Raw genomic sequence first — 16,701 nt, 5'->3', positions numbered from 1 at the left:
AATGTTCAGGAGTAACAATACAATATAAAGAAATGTAAATAGAGCAATTTGATCAAAAGAACTAGATGCCACACAGTAAAGTGCACGAAAGTGTACAACTACAGGGCATACCTTTAATTACACCTACTTGCAGCCAGAACAACCTGATTTAAAGCTCAATTATTTTTCTTAGTACCATTGTATTGATCAACTCTAGGCTGGACATATCTATGTTTTAAAAAGAGTCTACCCCAATACGTAGAACTGCATGCTTACGTTGAACCACTGTAGTTCACGTTGCATCTGTAGAGCTGCACCAGAAACCAAATTGAGTTAAGCCAAAAGCGCTAACTTTGCAGCATAGTGCAAGAGAGTGTTGTAACTTTTATCTTCTTTAGAATATAGTCTTATTTTTCCCCCCATAATATCAGCGGTTTCACACAAGTAATTCAAAATAGTATCATTTCGTTCTTGAACAGCCATCTGTGGCATTGTTCGTCCTCCCATTTCCTGGAAAATTAGGTAGTTAAATTTCTCAAGGGTCGCCACTATAAACTCAGTGTATCCATGCTTTATAGCCATCTTTATGGAGGTAGAACTGTCAAAAAAACTCCGCCATCTCTTTCCTGTTCATTGTTTTTCCGAGTTGTTCCAACATATTTTGCACCATCGTGAGGACCTGCTTGTCCAACAGCTTTTGCTTGTACAATCAAAATCAAGTAAAATTAAATTAAAGCCTACATTTGTTATTTTAATATTATACTGTTGGTTTAACTATAGGAGGGCCTACTAGCATAGATTAATGTATGGTAATTCTTTGGTCACCAAACCACTTGAAATTTTTAAAGAGAGGTTTAAACAAATTAAGCAACCAGTGTAGTCCCAAGGGAAAGAAAAACGCATGAAGAGGATTGAAATGGACTTGATAATTGACGAGTCTTTACTAGTTGATATCGGGACTTTTGAGCCCTCAGAAAGATCATCTTCACTTTCTTTGATGCCTCTTGATCTCTTTGAAGAGTTACCTGCATTCTCAATATTGGCCCTCATTCTGCTCGGTGAAGGGTTCTCTTCGTCTGATTCAGTGCCCTCATCTATTTCCCAAGACTTTTTATTATCTAATTGGATGTCCACTTGAATTACTGGAACACATACCCACACATGTAGATGAAATTACGTATTTGCTTTGAGATAAATAAATAGGGCAGAAATAGAAGCATATACAGAACTAATATTCATGAGTACGTAATGACTTTGTTCCTGCAGTGTAAATTTTATTAAGGGAACTAACTAACGAACATGAATAAATGCAACTTTGGCACCATGTTAGCTTAGCTCCACTTAAGAATGTTGACGGCTTCTCGAGAAGTACTTCAAGCCCATATTGCTTGGACCAATACGGCTTCTCGACTTCGTACTAACCAATCCTGGAAATCGACGGACAAGGGACGACGCTATATCTACAAGTAAAATGTGTAGTTTTAAGTAAATAGAAGTCCAATGAATTTTCTTACCTAGGAAAGATTAAATCCATATCATAAAAGGGTGCTACGATGGCACCTGGAAAGCACGTAATAATAGGTTGTGTGCCATAAATCAATGAGTGTATTTATAAACTAATTCTTCACTAAGCTACCTATTATGGGAAACCCATATAACTGATTTGGGTTACGTATCGTAAAACTCGTGATCAATTGCATCACACAACAGGCTAGCACCATCATGACCCAAGAATGGACTTGGGTCCTCGTCTCTAATTACCGAGTAAAGGTAATCAACTATCCGTTTCTGTGCACCTGTAGTGTACAGAAGAGCAAAAGCCAGGGGTACCCGTCCATCGCGATTGCGTATCTGAGTCAACTTCTGGTTCTTTTTAACCATCACCTCAGCTGCTTTAAGGTTTCCATACTGGATAGCTAAGTGAAGTGTCGTAAAATTGGAGTTTTTTTATTTTATATTCCAGTACTTCGGATGGCATGAGCCTCACAATCTCCTCTATAAATACCACATGATTCTTTCTTACAGCAATACAAAGCGGTGTTTCTAATTCTTCTGTTATCACTTCTCGAATTGCTTGTGGATCGTTTTGGAAAAACTTACTAGCTTTTTCCCAATCACCATCAGATGCTGCATTGTACAGCTGGTTATACCCATCCAAAACATACTTTTTACTCACCATCTTATCACCCTCTAATCAATTCAAACATACATGAGCAACGTAACAATAAAGTTCAGATATAAATCCAGTACACTAAATCTGACGTAAAATAATCTTCTTGTCAAAATGTTGGTATCCTTATCAGAACAAAATCAACTTACTTGATTTTAAATTCCGCTCCATGGTCGTATTATTTCCGGTGAAATCACAAAGTTGATGTTCAAATGGCGGCTGCTGATATTGTTCATTATTATTATCCTCAGGTAAGGCCTGTGTGATCTCCTCAAGCACTACTGATGGTGACTCTTTCCCGTTTTCTGAAACTTTAGCTGTAGCATTACTACTCTTGTTGGCATCTTCTTCTGGTGTCAATACTGTTGTTGGTGACAACATCGTAGCTACAACATACAAGGCTAATCAGATTCAGATCACAGATATAGATACTAATTCAACAAAATTAAATGGCCAACACATAACTTTCAAATACCTTGCGGCTTATGAGAGTAGGAGGATGACGGGTTTCGGAAAGCTTTATGATTATCCGTCTTATAACGATTACCTGCATTACCAATGCTTTGTAAAATATCTAATATCTGGTTTTGAGTGCTCAACTGGGAGCATTGAGATTCAACTAATAGTTTAAGTAACGTCTTAATCTCTAACATTAATTGGTGAGACTGATATTCTCTAGCATACATGTCGGTAGAGATAGAGGGAAAGATAGATAGCGAGTGAGAGTGAGCGGAAATCTGGTAGGCAGAATTATGTGACATTCCCTATTTATACAGAAACTGCCACCGTCAAAAGAGTACTCTAAAAGTTTTCCTCATTTTCTTTGACATAGTCAATGCATGAACATAATGCTCACAGCCTCCTCCGAACCTAGCTTTTCTCATTCATGACTTCTTATATTCTGTTTCACACTAAACACAAATAAATAAATATAACAATAGAAACTTCTACAAGTGCTTGTTGTTTTTATCGTTACATGGCATAGATTACCCCGCAAAGACGTGCGGAACACATGACTACCAACCAAAAAATAAAGTAACAACACCTAGAAACAGAAACACTATGACACAGAGGTAGAGATGGTTTACACCATCACTTCACCCAACACAGAGTTTCGAACTTTTGACTCAAACTAAGGGTCAAGTTTCTGACCAATTAAATCATTCACAGCTGGTTTAGTTACTGTTGAATAAATTTCACAGCTGGTTTAGTTACTGTTGAATAAATAAAAAAAAGAAAGCATAATTAGTAGGTGACGGAAAGTCTAGTGAGTCTTACTATTGTTGCAGTTGCTTTTGACTAATTATAGCAATGAAACTAGACTTTGGTTGCAACCTAAAAGAGAAGCTTTATTGTAAAGGAAGAGAAAAAAGCATCCCTAGGAACCAAACTAAGAAGTAAATTGAGAGTTTAAGAGCAACCAAGCTTTAATCCTTCCTATTATTATTATTACCTGCAATACCAACCTTTTTAATATATCTAATATCTGGTTTTGAGTATTTAACTGAGAGTTTAAGAGTTTAGACTGAGATTCAACTAGTTTAGCTTGAGATTCAACAAGAACTTTAAGTAACATTTTAATCTCTATCATTTCTTGCTGAGATCGACGATCACGATCACCTGATTCTCTAGCAGACATGATGAGAGAGACAGAGAGAAAAGAGTGAGTAAGTTGAGAGTAGACAAAGTAGGTGAAATTGTTTATTTGTTTTAATTATTTGCTTAGTTGATAAGATTAACAAAAATATATGGCATCAATAGTTGGTGAACTGTGCAGAAAAGTTCCTCCGGAAGAAAATTCCATCACTAATTAACAAACGATTCTTATTTATATTGGAGTTGGTTTTGATTAATTTAAACAATAACACAAGAGTATAAGGGTGTGCATTTCACTAATACACACCTTCGGTAGACACTGGTGTTTTGTGCACAAGCAAAATACACATTACACACCCAAGGAAAGCTCCATAATATCCAGTTAACCCCTCCATATATGAATAAGACACAATTATTCCTATAGAGAGGTTACCTAAAAGAAATTAGAATTTGGCATAGCCTTAGCTGAGAGGAAAACAAACAATACCTTTCTACGAAAAAGACATAGAATACACAAAGCGATCTAGTGTTTTCCAATCATCTAAATGAATAAGACAAAGGGAATATAGTTTATTTCTCAATGACGTCGTTGGTGTGTTGCTATCTAAACTCACTATGGGATTCATTCAATACAAAATTAAAAACACACACGCTATTTTATTTCTTGAGTAATACTCTCTCCGTTCTTTTTTAATAGGTTGGTTTTGTTTTTAGATAAAATTAAAGAAATTAAGAGAACCAATTATTGAAAGTGGTTCTCATGACACTTATCAATAAAAGAAGCAAAGTAAAATGGTCCCATGATACTTGTCAGCAAAAGAAGTAAAGTGAAATAGCCCACATGACACTTGTCATCAAAAGAAGTTAAGAGAAAAGTGTTTCCACAAAACCAAAGTAACATTTGACTTTCCCAATCAGAAAACCAGCCTATATTTTTGAAACATTTATTTTTAGAAACCAGCCTATTAAAAAGGAATGGAGGGAATACATAAGTAGCACCTCAATAAGATTGAAAATTTAGGTTTACATCATTGTAAATACACACCTGACCACCAGACAGCAGCAAAACAACAAATTAACCTCAAGAGATAACTTTCAAAATCCATCTATTTGTTTTCTGGAGTTTGAAATTCCACAATGTTGTCTATTCTACAGGTAGACCTGTAAACTCATCAGAGAATCAAATCATTAATCATCCTACATAAAATCTTTAATCTCATAAATAAACACTAAAACCCTAGATATTTATAAAGGAAAGAATTGAGTTGAATCCAAGAGGAAACTAGAAAGACACAGTACAACTTACAAAGAGAATCAGTGAAATCATTGAATTCCTCCTCTGATCAGATTGAATTTCAACTGTTTTTTAAATTTAAAATCTGATTGAATAAGATTTTTAGATTCAGGAAGGCCGACCTGCCGTAGAAGAAGAAACAGTGATCATAATTAACTTAATCTGCTCCATTTAAATCGCAAACTCGGGTAAAAACGAAGAGAAACCATAGAAATTGTAATTAAAATGGAACAAATTAAGATTTTTTTCGCTTGTAGAGCTTCAGAGAGTGAGTGAAAGATTTTTGTTGAGAAGATTTTGAAATTTTTGAGAAAAATGAAATAAACCGACTTAAGTCCTTTAGGTAAGAATTGTTTGGCAACATTGCTATTCTATGGTGGGGAGACCCGGTTCAGTGAAGCAGCGACACGTTAGTACTGGCGCCGAGTGCGCATCGGACACAGAACAATATATCCACGACTGGGTGCTGGTAATCAGTACATGTGCGACACCTAAGCGGTTTTGATTTTGACAAGTGTCAAACCATTTTGGGTCTTTCTAGCATTTTTCATCTAAAATAGAGCCAATTTTATAGCATCTCCAGTACAAAGGGTCAAGGTCTTAAAATTGCATGACATCTAGGATTTAAGACCTTGTCTACCAGATTTTCATCTCCAATACAATGGTGGCGTTCATAATTAAAGATGATATGGCTAAAGTGGGTAAAGGAGAAAGTCTAATAAGACTTTCTTCATGATCTTGGGTCTTAAGTCCACATCATATTTTGTTTCTAAATTTGAACAAAAATGCTAGATATGGCCTTAGGGATTGGAGATGAAATTTAGGTAGAGAGTCTTATCTTCTTTTTATTTTGTCATGTAGTAAATGACCCACAACCAAAAGGTGTTAATCATATCTTCACATATGATGACCTTGACCCCTAGCGAGATGTTCTTACTACTCTGTTGGTAACATCTTGTATACATCTGACTTGGAATCTGGCGTCTGACTAAATTTCTCCATTTCTTACTACTCTGTTGGTAACATCTTGTATACCCCTAGCGAGATGTTCTGACCTTGACCCCTTTCGAATATACTTGTTCGCACATTTTCCATTTCTTCTGTCGTGCTATTATTGCCGCATGACCATACTTCTTCAAATATACTTGATTCCAAATTTCTCCAACTTGTGTTTCTTCATTATCTTCCATCAATTCATACAGTCTATTACCAATAGCTTTCTTAACGAAGAATGGTCCAACCCACGCATCTTTTGACTTTCCTTTTCCATTTTTCTGGAATGGTGGTTCTTGTCTCAACACCATCTCTCTTATCTGGAATTCATTCTTTCTGAAGCATTTGTCATATACACTTTCTTTCACGAAAGTTGTCGCCTTGACAGAAGTCTTGTCGATTTCACTACTCTTGTTCACAATATCAACCATTAATCTCTCACCGCGCTTTACCTCTTGTATTTCTTTCTTCCAGTTTCTTCGATTATTCGCGCGTTCTTCACATTTGTCAATATCTATATCATGACTAGTTTTTCCTTCATTTGGATCTCCTCTTATCACTCCAACACCTTGAGGCAAGGGGAATTTAATGCATTGATGGAAAGTTGATGTGACTCATAGGATACTGTGTAAACATGGTCTGCCTATCAATGCATTATACAGAGACTCTACATTATCTATGCAAAATACTATTTATGTTGTTATGCTTTTAAGTGGGATTCGCATCGTTATCTCTCATTTTGGCTTGTTTGCAGATCCATTAAAACCATAAATCTTGTATGTTGATGGGATGAGTTCATCATCTCTTCCGCCCATAGTTTTGTAAGTGTGATAAAACAGTATATCAAATGAACTGCCAGGATCTATCAATATCCAATTTATAGCCCACGTGTCTGCGTCATCCTCTTCTTCTTCATCCCTCTTTACTTTTGGGTTGATTTCCAGTTTGACCACTAATGGGTTCTCATGTAATTCTCCACTTCCTGATACTTCTTCTTCGTTAAATGAAATTGGTTGCCTCTACCAATCCTTCATGTTGATGTCTTTGTGAGGTTGAGTATCTCTTTTCCATCATTGTCTCTTGCGTAAACTCTACTTAAGACATTATCGTGAAAGTCTTTTATGCTTCTAGCTGAATGTATTATAGAGTTATAGTATAAATTCTTTGCTTTCGCTCCCACTTCGATCAAGTATGTATGCTTTCGAGCTTCCATTCCCGATACCTGCACTTCTGGTGGTGGTGGTGCTAAATTTTATTGTTGCTCTAGGAAATGATTTAACTTCCCATGATCTATCATTCTTAGTATGATTTTTTGTATATTTCTGTAGTTGCTGGTAGTGTGACCGTGAATACGATGATAAGCACAAAATTCTCTGCTTCTTCTTCCTGATTGTGGTTCATGACCCATATTTGGTGGTTCTGGTATGTCTTCCATTAAGATTACCGCCTCCCAGATTTTTTCTATTGTAGTATTTAGGTGTGGCATCTTGATCTCCTCCGATACTGTTTTATTTCCTCCTGGGCCTTGATTGTGGTATCTCTTTTTTCCTCCATAGCCTTCCGTTTGGTTATTAAGTCTTTGAATTTTGTTATTTCCTGCATTGTTATTGTATTGCCTCTCTCTACCTTCTCTTTAGTACATCTCTTAATCTCTGCTGCCCATAGCTACTAGCTTTTGGTTATCTTCCGTCATCATCTTTTCTTGACTCCCTTGAGATGTGCTTGCAACTGTGTTTGTTATCTTTGGGAGTAGACTTGTGTTCCCCTCTTTTGTATTTGTATTCGAAATTGGATAAGATTCCATTTCTCTCTGCTTTATTCAAGAGGGATGTATTCTTCTTGGTACTCGCGCAGTTCTGTCATGGATATGGTATCTTTGATCCTGAATATCTGCGTATACAACAAGTCTGTTGGAAAGAGTGCGTTAATAAAATATAGTATGGGATTTTCCTCCTCTACTCTTCCAGACATTTCACTACACATAGTTCTCCAACGCGTGGTTAAGCTTCGCAAGCTCTCATTGGTTCTTCTTCACAAGCTAAACACCTTATCTATTCCTGGACGTAGCACGTTGTTACTGATGTATGCTCCCAAGAATATAGTTTATAGATGATTGAATGATCTTATTGTTCCCATGGTTAGGCCTTCAAACCACTTCAAAGCTTCTCCTGTTAGATTGGAAAGAAAATATTTGCATAACACTGCATCGTTACCTTCCACTGCAATAAGGACCTGTTGTAAGCTTTTATGTGTTGTACTGCGCATGTGGTTCCATCGAAAATATTTGTGAATACTGGTAGAACACACTTAGTTGGTATCCCTGCTATTTGGATGTTCCTTGTGAATGGTGTTTTTCCCGCTTCTTCTATAGCTTCATACAATTGTCGTCTGCCTCCATCTCTTCGCGTCGTCATCATCGCTCTTACTTCTGCTAATTCTCTCAAGATTTGTTCATTCATGATTTGATATGTATCTTGTTGCATGGTCCTTTTTAACCTTGCTTGTCTTACTCGGTTGTCATGCCTGTTTTGATACATTGCCTCTTGCACTTCGCGCTCTTCAGCTTATTCTCTTCTTCTCCTTCGCCTTTCTCTTTCATTCCTTGCATTGTTATGTGCTCATTGTATCTTTCAACTTCATCTTCATGGTCACGTTGGTTTCTTAACATTTATCTTCCTTGTAGTATCATTCTTCCTTGCTCTTCATCAGTTTCATCGTCCTGGTCATGATGTGTGCGATAGCGTTCACCTTGTTGCTCATGTCTATTGGCTCTGTGATCTTCTCGCATGCGGTATTTTTCACCTTGTTGTACATATCTATCATCATTTGGTTGTTGCTCTACGCGATTACCATCGCACTGTCCTTGTATATTTTCACCTACCTGATTATTTTCAATAATGTTGTTTTCTAAAAGCTTCTCTTGTATGGCATCTCTGCGGCTGGATCTGCTACGTCTTGACGTCCTCCTGCTTGTTCTAGATCATGAGTTTGTACGCGTTGTACTTCGTGACCTTTGTTCTTGTAATCTGATATTCTCTTCTCTTAAATCATTGTTCTGACGCGTCAGATTTGCACGTACATATTCTTCTCTCATTCTTTCTGCGATTAACCTTTGTCGGAGATCCTCTATGGTCATATTCTCTTCATTATATGTTATTGGTCCTCCATCTCCAGTTCTTTGCTCATTTTCTTCTGTTGAATCTGTATTTTCAGTATGAACACTTACTCTATCATAGTCGATCGTGTTGTTCTGCACTGGTTCGCATTGAATCTGAGTTTGGACTTGATTTTCTCGATTGTTTCTTTCTCCCATCCTTGACGATTCAACAACTTCACTTCTTCTTCTTCCAGCTGTTCTTCTGCTCCTCCTTGTTACTACCGCTTGTTCTGCTGTAGATGCTTGTCTCACCATTTGTTTTTCTTTGAACGATTTTCTCTTGACGAAGGAAAAAGTACTTTCTAAGGAATTGAAATCTTTACTAAGAAGATAGTTTTTCTGAGATAAAATTTTTAGTTGAAACATTTAGATCTAAGTTTCCAAAACTCTCAAAGACTATTAATGCAACAATGAAACACTATGAATAATTTTAAACTTGTTTTTAAAGAAATTCACCAGCAGGGTAGATCATTCCGACCTGATTTCTAGCGCCAAAATGTAGTTGCGAGAAATCTCACAACTACACCCTTAGTAAAATCTACAAGACAATCTAAGAAACCATCATAAGAATCTCAAGAACTTTTATTAAAATCTTAGAACAAGTACAAAGATATGAGAAAACCCTAACTTGGGAAGCAAATAATCTTTCTCTCTCCTAATTTTTTTGTCTAAGCTCTCTAAAAGATCTCTCTCATTTTACAAAGGCGCTCGACTCCTTATATAAGAGTTTACATTGTGGAGGACAGCTAATAAAGCCCCTTATTTCGGATCTGACGCGCGTCATTGTCGCATAAGGATTCACCATTGCCGCACGGTTTCTTTACAGCCGCACAAATCTTCACACTTTACTCGTGATTAGGTGACGTCATTTGGTTCGTCATCTTGAATATGTTGCATGCGATCGTATTCGCTTATCACTTAAGGAGTTACTTCGCATATTAAACGAGTGTGCGGCATTTTGTACCCACATTTTGGCAGTATTCTGCAGCTTTAGCTTTTGATGTCAGATCAAAATTTCTTCACTGAACTAAATAATTATAGCCCAGGAACTAAAGGCTTCAGCAATCCGACAATAGAATCTACCATTTGATGAGCTGAATAAACAAATATTGACACGACGTAAAGAAAGCTAGTGTAACAAATTGGATTTCATTAACAGGGATATACCAATTGCAAATGTTCAGTACCAAGAAATGTAAATCGAGTAAAATGCACCAAAGTTGATGAACACAGGGCATACATTTCACTACACCTCCCAATTCTTAGCAGCCAGAACAACCTGATTTAGAGCTCAATTATCTTTCTTAGTACCATTGTACTGAGCAACTCTAGGTAGGGCATATCTATGTTTTGAGAAGAGGCTACCCCAGTACGCAGAACGAACAATTTCAACAAACAATGGTAACTGCAACAGTACAAATAGCAATACAGGAACACAACTAAATAACGCCATAGGAATTGGTGCCCAGACACACCTATCTTCAAGCGCAATGGACAATGCTGCACTAAAAGCTACCAATATGGTAGCCATCGATATGAATAAAGTTCCAAGACCTATAACAAGTTTTCGTGGAAGGGACATGAGGAATTCTTCTTCTGCATATCTTGAAGTGTACAAAGCTAAAAACATAAGCACTGACGTGATTGAAGAGAATAGAGCTAATGCATCAGCCACAACAAATACGATAAATGATGTAGTTCCCAAGAAAACTGGAGTGCCGTTTTTGCCGCTATTACTATCACTTATATTACCTCCAGGGATGGTAAAAGCAGCTGCGAATGCTACAGTAGCAATGAGGGTAGCTACTACCATGCAAGATCCAGATGTATCCTTCATCCATTTCTCGCCTTTCACCACTAAATCTTTATGTTCCTCCGTAAATATTGACTGAGCTGTATCTCCATCTATGTTTGGGCTGAACTTTTTTTTCTTGAGTAGGATACTTTCCACGCCCTGAAGAAAAAAAAATTACCATAAAATTAAAGTGTTTCAAGAGAAAGGTTCAGGATTATGAGACATTTTGAGTCAAACTTTAATTGCCCTAACTTTCCATAGGCTTTATATGATGTTTCATATTCTTTGGTGAGATTCAAATACCATTACTTACCTTGAACCACTGTAATTCACGTTGCATCTGCAGTGCTGCACCAGAAACCAAATTGAGTTTAGCCAAAGGCGCTAATTTTGCAGCATAGTGCAAGAGAGTGTTGTAGCTTTTATCTTCTTTAGAATATAGACTCAATTTTTCCCCCATAATATCAGCGGTTTCGCACAAGTAATTAAAAATAGTATCATCTCGTTCTTGCACAGCCATTTGAATCATTGTTAGTCCTCCAATTTCTTGCCAAATTAGGTAATATAATTTCTCAAGGGTCGCCTCTATAAACTCCGTCGACCCATGCTTTATAGCTACCTTGATGGCGGTAGAACTGTTAAAAAACTCTGCTATCTCTTTCCTGTTCATTGCTTCTTTGAGTTGTCCTATCATACTTTTGACCAATGCGAGGGCCTGTTTATGCATCAACTTCTGGTTGTACAATTGTTTGATTTGAGGCACTGAGCAGTGAGCACAATCAAAATCAAGTCATCATTCAATTAAATCCAACATTTATGATTTTTAAATAAGATTGTTGGCTAACTAAAGGGCCTAACTGGCATCGGATAAATATATGGTACTTCAGTCACTAAATCACTTGAAAACTATAAAGAAAGGTTTAAACACATTAAGCTACCAATGTTATCCCAACGGAAAGAAATACCTCGCATTAGGTAAGGCATGAAGATGATTGGGACGGACTTGATTATTGATGGGTCTTTGCTAGTTGATAAGGGGACTTTATAGCCCACTGAAAGATGATATTCATCTCCTATGATGCCTTCTGAGATCTTTGAAGTGTTCTCTGCATCCTCAATATTGGCCCTTATGCTTTGTGAAGGGTTCTCTTCGTCTGATATGGTGCTCTCTGAACACTTACCCTTTTCTCTTTCGTTCCCTACATCTATTCCCCAAGGGTTTTTGTCATTTACTTGGCTGTCATAGCCATCTGCAGCATCCATGTCCAATTGAATTACTGGAACACATACCCGAATATGTATTTAGATGAATATTGAGCATTTGCATTCAGATAAATGAAAAGGGAAAAAATAAAAGTATATATTTATGAGTAACTAATGATTTTGTTCCTGCAATGTAAATTTAATAAACGCAACCAACTAACTAACATGAATAAATGCAACGCTGCCACCATGTTAGCTTAGCTCCGCTTAAGAATGTAAACGGCTTCCCAACAAGTATATCGAATCCATATTGCTTAGACCGCTTCGACTTTGTACTAACCAATCCTGGAAATCGGCGGACAAGAGATGACGCTATATCTACAAGTACGATGTTCAGTTCTAAATAAATACAAGTCCAATAAAAAAATTATCTTGGAAAGATAGCATCTGGAAAGCACGTATCATATAAGGGTGATAAGATAGCATCTGGAAAGCACATAGTAAAAGGTTGGGTGCCATAAATCAATTTGTGTATCTATAAAATTATTCTTAAACAAGCTACCTATAATAGAATACACATGTAATTAGCTTTGCATACGTACCGTAAAACTCTTGATTAATTGCATCACACAATAGGCTAGCACCATCATGACCCAAGAATGGACTTGGGTCATCATCATTAGTTACAGAGTAAAGGTACTCAACTATCTCTTTCTGTGCACCTGTAGTATACGCAAGAGCATAAGCGAGGGGTACCCGTCCATCGCAATTGCGTATCTGAGTTAACTTCTGGTTCATCTTAACCATCATCTCAGCTGCTTTAAGGTTTCCATACTTGATAGCTAAGTGAAGTGCTGTAAACTCAGAATTTTTTTTCTTAAATTCCAGTACTTCTGGTGGCATGAGTCTGACAATCTCCTCTATAAACACCAAGTGATTCTTGCTTATAGCTATATGCAGTGGTGTTTCAAGTTCTTCTGTGATAACTTCTCGAATCGCTTGTGGATTGTTTTTGAAAAACTTACTAGCTTTTTCCCAGTCACCATCACATGCTGCATCGTACAGCTGCTTGTATCCATCCAAAACATACTTTTTACTCATCACCTTATGACCCTCTGATCAATTCGAGCATACACGTGCAACATAACAATAAACTTCAGAAGAAAAAAAATCCAAAATAAACTAAAATCTTACGTGAAATAATCTTTGGGTCATCATATTCTTTTCTTTATTATTAAAATGAAATCAACTTACGAGATCGAAGATTCCGCTCCATGGTCTTATGATATCCTGTAAAATCACTAAGTTGTTTTTCAAATGGCGGCAGATATTGTTCTTTAGGATCAACATCAGATAACGCCTGTGTAATCTCTTCAAATACTACTGATGGTGTCATTTTCACGTTATCTGCAACTTTAGCTGTAGCATTACTACTGTTGCCGGCATCTTCTTCTGGTGCCACTACTGTTGTTGGTGACAACATTAAAGCTGCAAGATACAAGGCTGATCAGATCACAGATGCAGAAACTAATTCAACAAAATTAAATGACCAACACATATATTTCACAGAGCTTGCGGCTTATGACAGTCGGAGGATGATGAGTTTCGGAAAGCTTTATGATCATCCTTTATAAAATGGTTACCTGCGTTACCAATGCTCTGTAGACTATCTAATATCTGGTTTTGAGTATTTAATTGGGAGCATTGAGATTCAACTAGTAATTTAAGTAACGCCTTAATCTCTATCATTTCTTGGTGAGACTGATAATCACCATAACCTGATTCTCTAGCAGACATGGTGGTAGAGAGAGCGGGAAAGATATATAGAGAGAGTGATAGTGAGTGAAAATCTGGTAGGCAGAATTATGTGACATTCCCTATATATACAGAAAACTGCCACCGTCATAAGAGTACTCTATAAATTTTCCTCAATTTCTTTGATATATTTTCTTTACGTAATGCCCACAGCCTAATTCCAGACCACAAATAAATCAATCTCACAATAGAAACTTCTAGCAGTTCTTTTTTTTCTTTTCTTATTAAAGGGCATAGATTACGTTTGCAAAGATGTGAGAAAGCACATGACTACCAATCAAAAAATAAAGTAAGAATACCTAAAAACAGAAACATTATGACACAGAGGTAGAGATGGCTTACACCATCAGTTCACCCACCATCCATAAATTTAAACTGTAAATTATTCAGAAGCAGAGTTTCAAACTTCTGATTAAACTAAGGGTCAAGTTTCTAGCCAATTAACTTGTTCACAGTTAATTTAGTTACTGTTGAATAGAATAAAACAGGCATAAGGAGTAGGTGAAATGAAATATGTATAAAAGTTCTTCCAGTCAACAATGGAAAGCCTAGTGACCAATTCACATATTAGTCTTATTTTTCTTGCAGTTGCTTTTGACTAATTACAGCAATGAAACTAGACTTTGGTAACTTATAACTTATGGGTTGCCACCCAAAAGAGATGCTTTACTAAAAAGGAAGAGAAAAAAGCAGACAAACTAATCAAACTATTTCCAAGCAGTAAATGGAGAGGATCAGAACAAGAGAAGGAAACAAATGATGGCAGAAAGAAAAGAAAACACCGAAAGACTAGGAGAACAACATACCCAAATCAAAAATAAAGCTATCTAACAAAGATATAAGTCAGGTCTAAAGATTGCAGCCCAAAAAGCGACGATAGATTTCGTCATTGCTGACGTTCCACCAGGATATCGTCTTTTCTGCAAATCTCTTATATAATTCAGCCCCTTGACTATTCATAAGTTTTGAAAACAGAACAACATGAAAATGAAATGATGTGCAGGCAGATGAACACCTTTTTTTTGTGCAAGAGCGAAATACATACCTTTAAAAGCTTTTTCCTATTGAGTACGGATACCTCTTTCCATGAGCACCTTTCTTGAGTGTATTTGAAAATTGCCCATCTTTTTTCTCATTTTACAAAATGCACACCTATGTTGTCTGCACGAGCAAAATGCAACACTTTATGACATTAGACAAAAACTGTGCGTGAGAAAAATATTTACTTCCTAGACTGCTCAATGACGTCGGTGTTGCTATCTAAACATACTGAGGTAACTGTATGATTCATTCATTCAATACAAAATTACACACACTCTACTTCAACACTACTGATATATCATGAATACTAGCATTCACTGGCCCTGCTGTGTGTCTGAGTGCGTAGCAACTACCAAATTGAAACACTACAATTTTTGTTTATATCATTGTAGTGTATCCCTATAAGACGAAAACAAAACATCAACTTTACCTTGAGAGACACAGCTTTCTTATCCAGTATATGTTCAAAATTCCACATTCGATTCACTTGTCTGCAAACTGGGTCAGACAGAAACAGTAATCAATTAATCTAGAAATTCAAAAGCAAATCAACCAGGGATCCAAGCTGAAATCCACAAATCCAGTCAGACAGAGAAATAACAATTAACCTAAATAAGCCAATCTTTAATCTCCAATGTTAATGGGAACCAGTAAGTAGAAATATTCAGCAAGGCCTAAATCATGAGAAACTTAACAAACATCTTAATAATGAAAGATGAAAACCCTAGACATTCATAAAGCTAAGAATCAGAGCTGAATCCAAGTAGAAAATGAGAAGAATTTTACAGGTACAGAAATCCACAGTACAAACTTATAGAGAATTAGTGGAATCAACGAATTTCCTCCGCTGATCAGATTGAATTTCAGCTGTTTTTCAAATTTAACATCGGAGAAGGCCTGCCCTAGAAGAAAAAACAGTGATGGAGAATTAACTTAATCTGCTCCATTTAAAATCGTAATGCCGGGTAAGCAGATGAGACATTGTGATTAAAATGGAGCAGATTAAGATTTTCTCATAATCTCATTTGCAGAGCTTCTGAGAGTAAGGGAGGGGGAGATTTTTGCTCAAAAGATTTTGACATTTTTGAGAAAAATGAATACCTGGATTTTCTTATAAGACCATTTATCTTTTATTTAGGATCAGATCTGGATCCATTTGAGTCAGCTAACAAAATGTCCCTCATCCTCACTGATTTGCATATTTTTAAGTCTCATGAGTCAAGTTTAACTCAAAAAAACAAATATATTGAGTTAGATCTAGATAAGTCAGGTCTAAGTGAGCCAGATCCAGATGAGTCCGACTCAAAAGAAGAAGAAAAACATCTCTGATCGTCTGACTCGCTCTGAATTATTTATCAAATTGTTTGCTTTCTTATTTTTCTAATGTCTGACTCGGCTCATACATCCGATTCGGATATGATTGAGTCATGTATCATTTTGTTGCCCGACACTCGTTGGGCACATATCTAACTAAATTTAAAAGCAAATTGTAACTCGATTGATTTTCGAGTCACATGTAATGAGTTAGATTTAGATATAGTGATTCAGATTCAAAGGGGTTATCAGATGCAAAGCTATATTGCATTCATCTGGTTCAATGTCTAGGCTATTATGATACTAGCAGTGTTCTGCAGCCGTTGCTTTTGATGTCGGATCAA

The 16,701-nt window shown here is 36.6% G+C and overlaps 2 protein-coding genes across 8 annotated transcripts; both read right to left on the bottom strand.

Annotated features, from left to right (window-relative positions):
- Positions 1–138: 138 nt before the first annotated feature.
- LOC113341721 lies at positions 139–2,863 on the bottom strand. Its single transcript, XM_026586476.1, has 3 exons — positions 2,625–2,863; positions 2,299–2,535; positions 139–1,439 (listed from the first exon to the last, which is right to left on the bottom strand). The coding sequence occupies exons 1-3, from the start codon at positions 2,833–2,835 to the stop codon at positions 1,321–1,323; spliced, it is 567 nt and encodes a 188-aa protein (XP_026442261.1). The 5' UTR covers positions 2,836–2,863; the 3' UTR covers positions 139–1,320.
- A 7,459-nt stretch (positions 2,864–10,322) lies between these two features.
- On the bottom strand, positions 10,323–16,245 carry LOC113341725. 7 transcript variants are annotated; one of them, XM_026586487.1, is made up of 9 exons: positions 16,145–16,245; positions 15,474–15,541; positions 15,048–15,163; positions 13,442–13,675; positions 12,790–13,302; positions 12,413–12,565; positions 11,950–12,261; positions 11,298–11,746; positions 10,323–11,143 (listed from the first exon to the last, which is right to left on the bottom strand). In XM_026586487.1, exons 4-9 carry the CDS (start codon positions 13,668–13,670, stop codon positions 10,481–10,483), a joined length of 2,319 nt encoding a protein of 772 aa, XP_026442272.1. In that variant the 5' UTR covers positions 13,671–13,675; positions 15,048–15,163; positions 15,474–15,541; positions 16,145–16,245; the 3' UTR covers positions 10,323–10,480. The 7 variants fall into 7 exon arrangements, with proteins under 7 accessions (XP_026442272.1, XP_026442270.1, XP_026442271.1 ...); XM_026586485.1 differs by lacking the exon at positions 16,145–16,245 and adding an exon at positions 14,809–14,922 and having other exon boundaries at positions 15,474–16,057; XM_026586486.1 differs by lacking the exon at positions 16,145–16,245 and adding an exon at positions 15,830–16,057.
- Positions 16,246–16,701: the final 456 nt, after the last annotated feature.

The sequence above is a fragment of the Papaver somniferum genome, unplaced genomic scaffold (assembly GCF_003573695.1).
Source record: "Papaver somniferum cultivar HN1 unplaced genomic scaffold, ASM357369v1 unplaced-scaffold_31, whole genome shotgun sequence".
Lineage (NCBI taxonomy): Eukaryota > Viridiplantae > Streptophyta > Magnoliopsida > Ranunculales > Papaveraceae > Papaver > Papaver somniferum.
Note: the sequence above shows the minus strand (reverse complement) of the source record. Positions and strands in the feature narration are given on the sequence as shown.